The sequence below is a fragment of the Pituophis catenifer genome, unplaced genomic scaffold (genome assembly GCF_029215685.1).
Source record: "Pituophis catenifer annectens isolate HBS135680 unplaced genomic scaffold, rPitCat1.0.hap2 SCAF_1, whole genome shotgun sequence".
Classification (NCBI taxonomy): Eukaryota; Metazoa; Chordata; class Lepidosauria; order Squamata; family Colubridae; genus Pituophis; species Pituophis catenifer.
In genome coordinates, this window is record NW_027256881.1 from 287,821,524 (window position 1) to 287,836,906 (window position 15,383).

The window sequence follows — 15,383 nt, forward strand, 5'->3', positions numbered from 1 at the left end:
GCACGCAGCCCACTTTCCCCCCCCCTTCTCTCTCTCTCTCTCTGCTCCCTCTCCTGCTTCTCCTCCTCCGTTTTCTTCTTCCTCCTCCCGAGGCTCCCTCTGTATCCTTCCACTTTTCCGTGCCTATCTGGAAAAGCGAGCCGGCTTGGTTGAGATTTGTGAACGTGCTGCATCGCGCCCCCGCCTCCCCACCCCGGGTGGCGTGGAAACAGCCCTGATTGCATACTCTGCATATCGCAAACTGTAAGCGCGAGCTGGCTCGCCCGTCTTCGCCCGCTCTCTCTCTCTCTCTCTCTCTCTCTTCTCCCCTCTCCCTTGTATGTGTCTCTCTTGTAGGACTGGCTATGGCCACCACTACTTCCGGGTTCCGTCATTTCATTCTCCCGCCGATCAGCGCCGCAAAACTGAGCCTCTTCTATAAGCCAGCCAGCAGCCAACCTGCCAACACTTACTGACACTCACTCATCTCAGAGGGAGAGGTGAAGAGGGAGACAAAATACCTACCGGGAGGGGGAAAGGAAAAAAAACAACAACAACAACAACGCGCGCGCACACACACACTCACCCAACCACGCACATACACACGCACACAAAAAGAACGGAGGAAGTCCACGTTTTGCAAACTATTCCATTTTTCTTCGCATCCTACCCCACCCTCCCCCTCCCGGTAGTTTTTTTTTTTTTTTTTAAAGAACCTATAGCTTTCCTACAAGCAAAATCCCAAACGCGGACTTACTGAGAGAAGAATCCTGAGGTTAAAAGATTCCTCTTTTCTCCTTCTCCTTCTTCTTCTTCTTCTTCTTCATCACCAGCCATCATTCATTCACTACCTTGACATTCCATGGCTTTGATTGACAGCTGGAGTGGCAAAAAGCCATGAGACACGACAGTTTGGTTACATGTGGGTTGCTGACGGGCCGATCGTAACCTTCAGTGTGGGGCTTGACGACTTTTATGTTTATTTTTTTTAAAAAAAATACCATCATAAATTTTTTTACCTAAAAGAAGAAAAAAAAGGAAAGACACAGAAAAGGGAAATAAAGAAGAGCACGCTGGGGAAACAGACAAACTCTACGTGGTTTATTTTTCCCTACTTTTTATTGTTATAACGATTGTCTTTATGAATATTTACGCGTATTGGAGAACTCTATAAGTGGGTCGGACAAACAAGGGAAAAGGGTTTTTTTTTTTTCTTCCTTTCCTTCTTCTTCAGTCACTTTGTTGGTGGTGTTACTGGACTGGGATATTAATTATAGGACACATCCCGGAGTTTATTGGAGCGCAGACTGATGGCGCAAAGGGTAGGTTTAAATCTCCAGCACTTACATTACGTATAAATCCTTTCTTAAGAGGGGCCTGTCGGATTTGCTCTTTCCCCGTTGCTGCTGCTCATGGCGGCCACTATTTAGAGAAACAAAACAAATAGCAGCAAAAATTATTCACCGGTTTTGTGTGTGCGTGTGCCTCTATGTCTCTTTCCTTCCCTCTCTCTCTCTCTCTCTCTGTGTGTGTGTGTGTGTCTGTCTCCCTCTGTGTGTGTGTGTGTGTGTGTGTGCGTGCGTGTGCAATTGTTCCACGCTTCTTTCCTCTGTAGCTTTTCCCCCAACAGCGCGATTTCCCTGCTCCTCTCTAACTGCTCAGTGGCGCGCGGTTTACAGGGGGGAAGGTTTGCCTTCTGCTGCTGCTGCCGCCGCCGCCGCCGCCGCTTCTGCTGCTGTGGCTGTTGCTGCCGCTGCCTGGGAAATACAGCTACATTTGCTGCTTGGTTTATCTCTGATTTTGACAAGGACAAGGGGGAATTGCGACTAAATAATGTTTCTGGTAACTTTCAGATTATTTGCTCCCTTTCTCTCGCGCTCCTCTCTCCCTTCTCAGCCTTGTTTACCCTTCCTACTCCATAGCATTAATCTGGTCAGTGGTGGGGTGTTCGTTTATCTGTGGCCCCGTCTCCTCTAATTCGTAGACGGTTTCCTCCTTCTTCCCTTTCACACTTCCCCTTCCCGTATTTTGCCCTCGATAGAGCTTTCCCCACAACCGGCTCACATACACACACATTCCTTGCCCCCTTCTTTCCTTGCCTTCCCTCCCCCCCCAGCTCTGTCGACTGCACTTTTATTTTGATTTCAGTTTGTATCGCTTTCCTCTCTGTTGTGGCTGGTCCTGGTTTGTAGTTTTGCTCTGTTTTGTCTGACTTTGCCTGGGTGCTTTACTCTCTTCTGACTTCTGTTGTTTTTGTTTTGTTTTTGTTTATTTCTTCCCCTTTTCACCCCCTTTCTTTTTCTTTCTCGCTTTCCCCTCTCTCTCTTCTGGTTCTATTTCCTTCCTTTTCTGGCCCATTTTCTTTTTGACAGTACGATGAGCTGCCTCATTACGGCGGGATGGACGGAGTAGGGGTACCTGCTTCCATGTATGGAGACCCTCACGCCCCCAGGCCGATCCCCCCAGTACACCATTTGAACCACGGGCCGCCACTGCATGCCAGCCAGCATTATGGAGCCCATGCCCCGCACCCCAATGTCATGCCGGCCAGCATGGGATCGGCTGTCAATGACGCCTTGAAGCGGGACAAGGATGCAATCTATGGGTAGGTACAAAGCAAGGCAAGCCAGGCGCTGTGGCCCGTTCCTTGCAGCATATGTGTATTTCGGTGTGGGTGTGTGTGTATGTGCAAAGGGCTGGAGAGACCGTCTCTTTCAGGAAAGAGGGCAGAGGAATAACCGTCCTGCACAAAGAGTGCGGTAGGCACAAGATTTTTGGAGAGAACTGTAAAGTGCTTTTAAACAATCTCTCCTTTCTAAAATCCTCCTCGGGTTTTCTTCCTGAAATCTAGAGGACACGTGTAATTGTCACTATAGATCAATATAGATCACGATAGATCCCTTTCTGCATTTCTGTAGGTAATAAAAACATTTTAGGTCGATAAAGTTAAAAACGACACAAATATATGGGAAAGTTCAGCTAAGAAATCCCACGGAGGATGCAGGGATTGGCGGGCGTGTTATTTTGACGCGCTGGAAGTGCGTTCATATTTTAGTGAAAGCAGTATGGCTAAGCTCCTTCATTCTTCGGACACCCCAATCCTTAAGACAGTTCCTTAAGAGCTTTTTAAAATATTTATTGTCTTCCCTGCTCTTAGAAATGAAAAGAAAACCCAGGCTCATTTACACACATGCAAATTCTACTGAAATCAGCGGACGTTGTGCTGTTTATTTATTTAGATGTTGCTCTGTAAATGCAGCATTAATCAAAGTAAAATGTGGGTTAGTCCTTGAAAACAAAGCCGGGGTGGCAGTATGGGAAGATTGGGGAAAATGTATTCTCCTCAGCAAAGTTTTATTTAGGTGACATTTTTTCCCCCTTCTTTAAAGCATGCAATAACAGCCCTTGTGACACAATTAACACTAGGAGGAAAGATTTAGGAAAAGGATTTACTGGTTTAACGCACGTATCGCCCAGTTAGATCCTGATCCTCAGGCAGTAGCTGGCCGGACAATGGAGAGGAATTTATTCAGTCTTCTTCTCTTTTATGACGGGGCAGTCGATATTTAATCTGGACGCGTTTCTTCAGTCTCTACCGCCCCCGGGATCCCCTTCTTTCTCTTCTCCTTTCCTTCCCAGATAGCGTGGTTCTTGTTACTTCTCACCAAAATAAGAAACAGCTTCAGACTTTGGGTAAAAATCAAGTCTTCCCGCGTTTGGTACTGTCGTGTCTTCGGGACGAGCGGAGGCTCTGCTCGTTTCCTTGCTAGGTTTAAAAGCTGCGGGACTTTCACAGCGCAATCTGGGGCTGGGTAATTGTGTTTGTTGGCGCACATGGGTTTGTGGAGTTCGGTTCTGGCCCAGGATTTTTGTGGGGAGACGTTTGCATGTGTTGTATTACTTTTGGCTCCGGGTTGTCCCTTCCTTTAGTTGTGGGAAGGCTGAGGGGACGTTAAGCTTGCGCGTGGAGATACGTTATGTTTCTTTTATTTTTGAAGAAACTTGTTGATTAGGTTTCCCTTTTTTTTTCCCCTCTCGTTTTTTTTTCCTCTCTCTCTCTCTCTTAATGTCGTTCTCCCCTCCTTTTCTCTTTGTATGTCGTCGCCCGGCAGACACCCGTTGTTCCCTCTGTTAGCTCTGGTCTTTGAAAAGTGCGAGCTCGCCACCTGCACTCCCCGAGAGCCCGGAGTGGCTGGCGGAGACGTCTGCTCCTCCGACTCCTTCAACGAGGACATCGCCGTCTTCGCCAAACAGGTCGAAACTCTTTCCCTCCCCGCTTTTCCCCGCCCCTTCCCCGCACACCCAGCCCCCACCTTGAGCGCGCGACACCTCAAGATGAAGACCCCCCCACCTCCCCTCAGAAGGCACCCCCTTCGGAAGGCCCGCGCGACAAGGCCTGCTGCTCCTCAGGCCTTGGGGAAAGGGGAGGGCGGCGCTTGCTCTGAGGGAGCTTTGGAGAGTCTGAGGGGAAAATGTTCCGGGCAATCTGGGTCTGGGTGCCTTTCCCTTCTGCTCAGCCACCTCTCTATCATCCCCATTTTCCTCTTCCCTTCTGGCTGCAAGAAAGGTCTGCTGGGAGACCTTCTAGGATTCCCTTAACTCACAGGAAGGGGGCATTGTTAAAAGGGGATGGGTGGGGGGGGGAGATAAATTCGAGGGCTGTTAGGCCCAATTTCTCAGCCCTCCCTTGAAAATGTGAACTGGGTGAGAAGGAAGCTTGTGTGGGATAGGAAGAATGGTGGTGGCCCTGAGTGGCCTAAGTTTCCAAATGTCTCTTTGGCATTGAAAAGAACTTGCAACTAATTCATGTTTTGATCTGTTACAATTAGACTGTGAGGTAGGGTGGGGGACACAGGCCCAACAAATAGAGAGTTTTTAAGGTAGCTGAAATACACACTGATTCCTACTCACTCTTTCCCCCTCCCCCCTCCCATATAGGTTCGGGCAGAAAAACCACTTTTTTCTTCAAATCCAGAATTGGATAATTTGGTAAGGTTCTTCCTGTCTGTTTTTATTTTGACCTCTTATGCTCTGGGACACCCCAAGTGCTTAGCCTTGGTTAAAATAAAATAATTAATACGAAGGGGGACCTGGAGAAATGTTTGTAGGGGTGCCAAGATTCTGAAAGAAAAAGAAATTATTCTTACCCAGGGGCTTCAAGGAACTCGAATTCTTGACAGAGAAAGGGGACGACAACAGATACTTGAGCTCCTAATGTGTTGCAAAGCTGGGTTTAAGCCCTGAGAAGCAAAAGAGAAGGAAATCATGGCTTCAGAAAAGAGTTTGAAGCTGCTGAGTACGATTCTTTTGATAATTTGTCCAATTTTAATATTTAAAGTACTGGAAATCTACTTGGAAAAAAAAAGAGGTGAAGGCAGATCATTCATTTGAAGCCATTTCACCTTGCCTTCTTTGTTTTTTCTTTTTTAAAAAAACGGATGGAGTGGTGAGTGGATGTTTAGCACTTGGTTGCTTTGCAGACTTTAAAAAACCACAGGGGATGACATCTTGGCAAACCACTTATTTTTCTTTAAGTGTGTGTGTGTGTGTGTGTGTGTGTGTTTATGTGTGATTTGATGTTTTTTTTTTTAAATCAAGTGCTTTAGGTTAAAGTTGATGATCAAAATTGGCCAAGCGTGTCCAAAGAGCTAAAATCCTGGATAATGAGAGCGTGCCCTGACAATCCCCCACTCCTTGACTTGCCTCCTTCTCTCCCTTATATGACAATTCCTCTGTTCCCTGTTTTCTTTCAGATGATACAAGCGATACAAGTCTTAAGGTTTCACCTTTTGGAATTAGAAAAGGTAAGAGCAAGGGGGCACTCCCTCTCTTTCTTTTCCTTTTTCTCCTCCTGGCCTCCTACAACCCTTGGGGAAATTCAAAAGAACACTGTAACTGGTACAAAGCACATCCTGACACTAAACCAAAAGTGCATGGCTCTTTTTCTTTTTTTCCTAGCCCTTCTTCCCTCCCCCCATCTATTCTTTCCTACCTTCATTCAAGGTAGGAAAGAATATCCTACTGTTATCTGAGTATCTGTTATGTCCTTTTCTTCTCTGTCTTGTTTCCTCCTTGCAAATAATTTAAATCAGAGATAATATTTTAAGCAATTTACCATTCAGTATGATTATAGACCCCCTGTTCTCAACATTTTATGAATCACATGAAAAGACTAAATACTACAAGAAAATTATTTTATACTAAAAATCTCTCCTTACTCATCCAGAGATTTCAAAATACATACACTGCTCTCTTCCTACCTCCTTTCTTTCACTTTTCTTGGCTGAACTGCCTATGTTTTTATGTTTTATTTATCCAGGTCTCAGTGCTTCTGATAATATCCTCAAATCGGATTTTCTTCTATCTATAGAATAGGCTAACGTTTAATAGCTGTGCATCCCCAACTTGTTGCTCAAGCAAGTCTCTGGGGAATAATATGTGCTGCAACAATTTCTCTATTGTTTCCTTGCTTCAACTATATGCCTCTTAATTAGAGTTACTCTTGGAATAGTAGATCACAGTGCTTTTTTTTAATGGGGGGGGAGATCAAGTTGCGGTGTAGAAGTTTTGCTTTCTCCCTCTTTTAAAAATGCATCTGTTTTTTCTCTTCCTTTATTTAAATGTTACATTCAGGTTCATGAATTGTGTGATAATTTCTGTCATCGGTACATTAGTTGTCTGAAAGGCAAAATGCCCATAGACCTAGTTATTGATGAAAGAGATGGCAGCTCCAAATCTGACCATGAAGAACTCTCAGGATCATCCACAAATTTAGCTGACCATGTAAGTCTTTTCAATAATTTGTAATGGCTCTTACCCATTTAGTAATTAATAGTAACAGTCCTGGACTGTTATTAATTAACGATTTTCTTATCATCACCTGTGTATTGAAATTGTTTACTTTAAATTCACCTCTGTTACCTGTTACAGAGCTATTGTTTAAATCTGAGTTTCTGATGGAAAAATCTTCCTTTATATTTTATTACTGAGAGTTTAAGTTCTATCATGTCAAGTTTACAACATTGACAAATTGAATAGTTTACAAACTGTCTAGTAAAAATAGGCAATATTTTCTGCTTTATGACCCTTGTTATTAATGTTATAGCCCCCCCAAAAAGACAATTGAAATTATTCAGTTATTTAATCTGCCTTTATCCAGGCAGAATTATTAGCTATTGTGTACTAATTTGAACCAAAGTTATAAATAATAACACTACTTTCTCTATTGCAACTTATCACTGAAATTTGCACGTGTTGCCAAGTGGCTGAAGCTTCATAATAAATTTCAATAATCTTGAGATGCCAATTATTTACAAAACCTTTTAGAAGCTGCAAATAATTATGACTGAGTAACTACACATTAGCTGTTGGTTTTAACACTTTAGTAGTAGCTCAGTGAGTTGTTTTTGTTGAATATGCACAAATATGTCTGGAAATGGCATTTTACATGAGCTGTTATGCTTTATAGAAATGTTTATGAAAACCTGTTACGTACGTTAATAAGTTTATTTACTTTAGAAATGTATAAATAGACACAGTGTTCAAGTGTGAATAATAACTTATTTCTAAGAGTGTAGAGAGGAGAGTTTACATAGGCATTGTAAATAACTTCATAAAACAAGCGGTATAAACTAAGAATAGCATAGAAGGAACATTATTCTAACTTGACGGAGGGATTCCTGTGCTATGTACAAGAATCTATAATAAGTTTTAGTCTGCTATGAAAAGTAGATACAAAATAAAGAATATTTTCTATTTGTTTTCTTTTTCTTTCAAAATACGTTGGCAGAAAGTTAAATATTTGCTTTTGTTTTATATTTGTTGACAATACTTAATAACAACAGAAAAAATACTAATTGTTATGGACCATTTCTAAATTTAAATAAATATAATATTTTTGTTTCTTTGGAAATCTCCTGGTCGAGATTTCATGACATTTTATAATTATTGCTGTCAAAGCATATAAGCAAGGAAACACTGAATGTTTCCTCAAAGTTCTGTTATATCATTTATAGCTACTAAGCAATATCATAGTTTCAAAAATATTTATTGTTTAAAACTAAAATCGGGGCATACATAACTATGGGATCATTAGACCTGAAATGGCAGGCATCCTGAAAGAGCCAAATATGTATATATAAAATATTGCATGTCTTCCCAGAACATTTTTAGTGTAAGTTTGTTTTAAGTGGACGTGTAGAAATGGACCTTGCTGTTGTTTATATTAAAGGAGATTACATAAACTATACTGTTTAAGGCTTGAGCAGATGGTGAGTGCTCAAGCCAATTTGAAGTGCTCTGTTATAATATTCAGATTCAACTACAGTGATAAAATGAGGTTTCAGGGGACTCACATTTTATAATATAACCATCTTCATAGAAAATAATCTTTTTGAACTCTTCCAATAGTAAAAGAGCAAATTTAGGCAAATGTGTTAACCTATCCTAAACCTGTCAGGCTTTACCACTTTCATAGTTATAATTATTTAAAGGCTATGTAAATAATAGGGCATTGGGCTCTAGACATTTGGATTCTACTATTCTTACTTTAGCACCCTGATACTTTTTTTTTTTTGAAGGAACTAATAATTTGTGCAACCAGAACACCAACTGGGAAATTAATACTTATATCACTGAGGTGCATTTGGGAATTGTGCCTTATTAGATATGTATGTTAACATCACCCTAAGGATACATTTGATAAAGGTACAGATAAGAATAATGTACACATACATACATACATGCATACATATTAATATAAAGTGTAATACTTTATTAATACTCAGTAATAATGAATTTTGAAATTTTAATGAACATATAAAAATATAGAATAAACTTATTTATTTGTGGATTTTTACCTGACACTTATAATGGATAAACATGAGCATTTCTTTAATTTGCTATTCAAGATTTATTTTTTGCTTGCTTTGATATGCATATTTAAATACAGCCTACGGCTAAATCTCATTTGGTGAAGGGTGGTGCAGGTGTTATGATAAACCACTTAAGGACACAAGATGGCATGGTGTTTTCTCTGTATTAACTCCTGACCATTGTTTTGGTCTTTCTTATAGCTGTATTTACTTTTGAAATACTTAGAGTTCACCTGAATGGCTATGAATTTATAGCTTTAAAGATATTTTAATTTGTTCTGGGCCTGAGCCCCTTTTGTGCAAATAACAGTTTGTGAAAAATAATTGATATTCCAATATTTCTATTTCTCTGTTCTGTTCAAGGTTATAGATAAACTGCAATATAGTAACTGTAGTAGCAGTTTACTGGGTCCTAATATGGTTGAAAGTTATATACTGTGGTATAGCTCAAACTAAGGAAATGTCAGAGAAGCTAATATTAACAATGAGATTCCTATGTTCAAATATGTGTCTCTTTGTAGAATTCCATTGCTGAAAAATATAATTTAGTTTGTGATACAAAAAGGCTTCATTTTGGCAAAAATACTAGCTTTTATGCAAAAAGCAGAATCTTTCTAATGTTGGTAACAATACAATGCACACATACTTAATATTATTTATTGTACTGTTAATTACTGTTAATTCTGCTATAATACAGTAAGAATCAGTTGTCCAGGAACTTTGCTAGTCAAAGACTAGGATATTGTTAGTTACGGAAAATTGCTATATTTGATGTATGTTGTGGCATAGTTAGTAAATATAAACTCCATAATTACGGTTTGAATTTTTAATACTCTCATACCGGTATATTTTTATTGCACTCAAGTGTTAGTTGTAGTTGTGTAGAAATGTGCTATAACTGAAATAAACCAGATAAAATACTACTGTAGACATTGTTGACTTGTGTTTCTTAGGAATGCAATTTATCACTGTCACATGTATGCATATATATGAACTCAAAATTCCTCAACCTTGACTTCAGTTAACCATTATTCATATAGTTTTAAATGTATTTTTTAGATTCTTTACAAGTAGTTAACAATTTTACACACACACACACGCACACACACACACATACACATGGAAATCCTATTTCAAGGGATTTTTCCTATAACACTGATAGCATTACAACTTGTTCTATTACATTTGTTAATGATCTGAGAAAAGGATAATAGAAAATGGCCTATACCTAATTTATGGCTGAGGTCTTTCAAAAGTAAAGACTGATAGCAGGAGATTTTTATTCTTGTTCTGCCTTGACTATGCCAGTATATATTACAGTTATGTAAATGAATATTTGGAATAGATTCATTTACACTATTTTTCTTTATAATAATCCACAGAACAGCTTCTAAATCTTTAAAATACTTTATACTAGACCTGTAAAGCAGGGTTTTCTAGATTTATATTGGATGATTAAAGCAAGAGATAGTGACTTTCTAGGAATGTATTTTGAAGATCAGTTTACAAAGTATTTGTTAGTTTGTATCAAAGATGCTCAAGTCTACTGTAGAATTTACAAAAAGGAGAATTTAAGAATGTTTTTGAAAACAGAGTCAGCACTGATTGCTCCTCTTATTTAAGTATATACACATTCAGGAATTCTTGTAGATTTTCACACTTTTATCACAGAACCTAATCAACCTTGGCTGATCTCAAAAAACTAGATAGGGTCAAATTTGTTTAGTACATGGATAAGAGACCACCCAGAAACCCAAGGACTATAACCTAGACCAAGCAGAGGGAAAATTCAGGAAGGCAATGACAAACTCTCATATTTTTTGGCAAGACAATTCCATATTTTCTGTGTCCATGAAGTTACCAAGAGTAGGGCTTGATTTGAAGGAGATTTTATATTTATATTTCATACATAAAACTATTTTCACATTTGAACTGGAGCTAAATATGTCCTGTGCACAAATGTCTGTAAAAATTTAAGGCAAATGTGAACAATAATTGATGCCACATCAGATCAAGAAATATGTCATGTACAATATTTTAGGCATGGCTGCATTTTTCTAGTATCCAGTAAACAATATTATGCTAAAATAAATAACTTATGTAGGTCATATACATTTGTTGTAGTTGCTCAGGTTTGATTTCTAGATTTTTTAAAAACACATAAACAGGAATTCCTTCAAAAGGCTTTATCTCCAATGAACCACAAATTTGTGGAATGTTAGACTTGCCAGGAATGTAAGATCAGGTCTTAATGTCCTTATACTTTATTATATTTAGGACTGAGAACAAATTAAACAAACATAACTGTGTACTTATATGGACTCTGCTTCATACAGATTCTGTGAAGCAGTTCACAGTTGCAGTTCTATTTACTGTATCATTACAGTACAATTATTACAAACCTTTGGGGAGAAGGAGGAATTGCTTAAAAGTAATATTTTTCAGTAGGATTATTGAGAAGTAGGTGGCTACAAGACTATACTATTTTCCAGTGATCATACTGTGTAAAATATACAAAGAGATGTAATGAGTTTGTACAGTCAAAATAGTAGCCTGCTATATTCCATAGCTCATACATAGTGTAATGTTTGCAAAGTTGCTGGTTTTATATATACCTATGCCTAGTAAGGCATCTAGTATTTGTTATCCAGGAATAACAGATTTGATAACTAACACATTGTCTAACAATTATATTGATTTCACTAAAATCCATTGTATACATTAAATTTGATATTATAATGCTTTTGCCACTTAGATCCCAGTTGTCAGTATCTTAAAGGTAGTAAAATTTTCTCCTGTAGTGCCTTGACTGCCTCATCAAGTAACATATTTACAATTTAACTGAAATTAAACTGCATTTATGTTGGCATTTGTTTATCTTTCAGCTTATTTTTTACTAGTTCCATTGTATAATGAAAGTATATTTATGCACGAAAAGTACTCTTTTGAACACTGTTCAATATCAATATAAAAGGTATTACATCTGTAATAAGAAAAAAGGCTGATGCAGGTAGAAAGAGTCCACGGTCATGAATAAGCAAGTGTAACTTTTTTATTCACATAGCTCACATTTGATCATTTGAAATCTTAAATGCACAAGAAAACATAATACATATGTGGAGGTTTATAGAGATTGATACATGTATGGTATAACATACTTGTAAAAGTAAATACAGCGAAAGAAAATTACATTAATATGTGGTATAAAAGGAGTCACATCTCTTTTGTAACCTTGTAACCATTTATTTGTGCATAGCACTGATATGGAATCATACAGTTTTAGACATTTATATGTATTCTTGTAGATTTTTATCTAAAATACATGATGTTGTTTTAATATGTAGGTTATAAGTGCTGCAGTCTTATGGATAGATATGTGAGACAGTTTATTAAACTAAGATTTATTTCTAAAAAGATATGCCTAAAATTGCTCTGTTATAATATCAGATTAAGCTATTTATATTTAAGTGGGATTATGTTTGTGTTCATGTGTATTTAATCTGTGTATTAAATCTGTATATTTTCTTACCAATATTTTTTTTATAAATGCACTGTTTATGCCAGCAGTTTTGAAATTTTACATATTGTATTTTACAATGTTTTAATGTGAATATAGATTATATTTTCATAAAGTACCACATAACAATCTTGTTTTGTAATATATTAGTAACTGGAACCAAGTTTTTAGGTAAATTGTGTCATTCGGCTGGTGTTCTCAGTACTGTTTAGATGATACGAGATCTCATCTAGTTTATGGTTAGGCCTTAGATGAAATGAAATGTATTTAAACTATGGTCAAAATACCATGTCAAAGTGTTGATGTTTTCATATACAAAATTGATTTATAATAACTAAATGTCATCCAGTACACAAGCTGTACTATACTATGTCTTCTTGATTTGTTTATCCAGAAAAGAAGACTTTTTTTCTATCAGAAATTTTTACGAATGCCATAGATAGGAGAGCTAATTTTTATTTTTGCATATAAATGCCCATCAAAATCAATTGATTCTATCTTCTTCCTGCTATTCACTGACTAGCATGAGGCAATATAGATAGGTAGACAGTTAAAAGAATATTATTTTGAAATACAAGTAATTTCATAATGAATTGAGTTGTACTACTATAAAAACAGTGTGAGATCAGAATTGAGCCCACAGGGGCCCCTTGCATAATTAAAGTGATTGTGCCCAGTGAAAGTTTGGGTTGCATAAGGAATGCAGAGTTAATCCATCTGTATCTGTGTAAACTGTCATTTACACAGAAGTTTGAGGCTTATTAAATCACTAACCTTGGCATTGTACAAGATGAGTGACCAGTATTCAAGCATATAAACAATCACATGCCTCTGAGGAATGTTAATAAATAATTATTATAAAACAGGTCTGTGCTGAAAATATTTCTTTCTTTTAAAAAAAGCATGCAGGAGTTAAAACATTTAAACTTCCATTAGATTTGTAAGAACAGCAAAACAGTACGCAGGACATTTGCCTAGAGACTCTTGTCTTTTCCCCGCTCTTCTCTAGATTTAGCAAAATCCAATGATGGTGCTAAATCATTTTTTTAAAACTTTCAAGGGAAAAATACTGGCAAAGTTGTGTTTCTGTGAAAAGCTGTATACATAATGAGAAACAGTAGATAGCTGCAGAGTGATCTCCTGTGGCCCTGCTAGTACAAGCCTTCCCCATATTGTCTCCTGCTTTTATATTAATTACAACTTGCATTATCAGCTGTGAGTCTTAGCCCAGCAAATAGAAAATACTGCCCCTGGAGACCTAGCTTCTTGTATCTATTTTCCATCTCCTTCTATTGTGTGCCACTCAGTATTACTGCTTTGCTCCTGGTAACACTGCTCTTTAACACAATTAGATAAGAGCAAGAGCAGTGCCATATTTGACTCCCAATTATTAAAACTATTGGGAATAGATACATGTGAACTCTGCATTCCATAGTACATGGCACTTCAGCTGGTGATTCAATTCAGCATATTCATACTTTTTTACTGTTTGAATATGTGTCATAATATTATGTACAAAGTTAAATAAATAGTTGCCGTGACAGGTTATAATTGTCTTAATTCAATTCTTACGCTGTCCCATTTTTAAGCTATGGAATAACAATTTTAAAAATATGGGTGCTGTTCAAAGTACCCCCTCCCCTTAACATCTGCATTGCTACTAAACATTGGCTTCAAGTTAAACACGCCATTTCCAAAAGATAGTTAGATAAAGTGAGTTTACTTTTTGAGTAGCTTTTCATATGCTAAGTTGTTTTCTGAATGTTTCAGCATATTTCTATACTGAAGTTATATCTTCATAAGTATGAAAGTTTTTCTGACTACAAGCTTATGTTCTTCTCAGCTCAGTATGTATATGTTGTTTGAGATGATGTATATATTGTTTGAGATAATATGTTCTATTATCATATTTAAATTTAGCCAGATTTTTTTCTACAATACTGAAATATAAATTTTCAGGGCTCTAGTGGTTATACAAGAAAAGTTGATTCCAGCTGAATTCAGCATATAGATTATCAACATATGAGTTTCAATGATTCAAAACCTATAGGGTTACGTAAATAAAACTGCCCTAGCATCCAAAAATAATGATATGTTTGAATCATTTTCAAAAAGTGGATTTAATCAATAACATGTAGTACCTATGTATGAATACAGTGAATTCTCTAGAAAATTGGGCAGTCAAGTGCCATCTACAATGTGATGCATTTCTGTTCATACAAAGGGTCAATTTCTTAGTATCTTCTCTTGCAATTTTCCAGTTACTTTTCTCTCCCAAAATTTGCCCCAAAATACACTCTCTCAAGTAAATCAAGGCAAAATATCATGGTAGCATACAATCTTTTAGATGAAAGAAGCTAAAGCTTCTGGCAGGACACTATTGGCCTACTATGTTAAAATTAGAAAGTTATTTTACTACTTAAGTATTCTTAGGGTGACTTTAATTTTTTGTGCAGTGGGGCAGTATCTTAATATAAATAAATAAATAAATAAATAAATAAATAAATAAATAAATAAATAAATAATCTGTGACCAAATTTACTTACATTAAATAATTCTATGGAAATACCCAGAATGAAAGATCTCATTGTTGCCATTGACCTGTTGACAGTTTATTTGGTCATGAGTAATGGTCTCAAATTATGGATATGATGCCATTTTGTTACAGTACTAATAATGAATGATTGATTACAGTTTTTGGCCAAACCTAATGTCAGACACAGCAAGGGAACAGTTGGGAAGTTGAAGGTGAAACACAAATATTCCATATATTCTTCCCAATTTCCTCTACTATTCTTTTCTTGGAAGAATAAAAGACAGTTATAGGGTCCAACCCCCCACAATGGCTATCAGTTATTGTAGCCACCATCCCCCCTTCTAATTGAGATTGGAACTCTGAGTGAAGGCATAAAAAGCAAATGATCTCTGCTGCAAGAAGTTTCTCTCAATGTCCTTATATAAACCAGAAACACCTGGTTTTTCAGATACTGTATGGTTTTGGTTAACATGTGCCT

General features: G+C 37.4%; 1 protein-coding gene across 1 annotated transcript in view; it reads left to right on the forward strand.

Annotated features, from left to right (window-relative positions):
* Positions 1-1,289: 1,289 nt before the first annotated feature.
* The window catches only part of MEIS2 (Meis homeobox 2), a 235,502-nt gene continuing 221,408 nt past the window's right edge, over positions 1,290-15,383 (forward strand). The window contains 6 exon segments of the mRNA XM_070931352.1: positions 1,290-1,301; positions 2,352-2,584; positions 4,092-4,233; positions 4,918-4,968; positions 5,733-5,783; positions 6,613-6,762. Of these exon segments, the coding sequence (XP_070787453.1) occupies positions 1,290-1,301; positions 2,352-2,584; positions 4,092-4,233; positions 4,918-4,968; positions 5,733-5,783; positions 6,613-6,762 (639 nt within the window).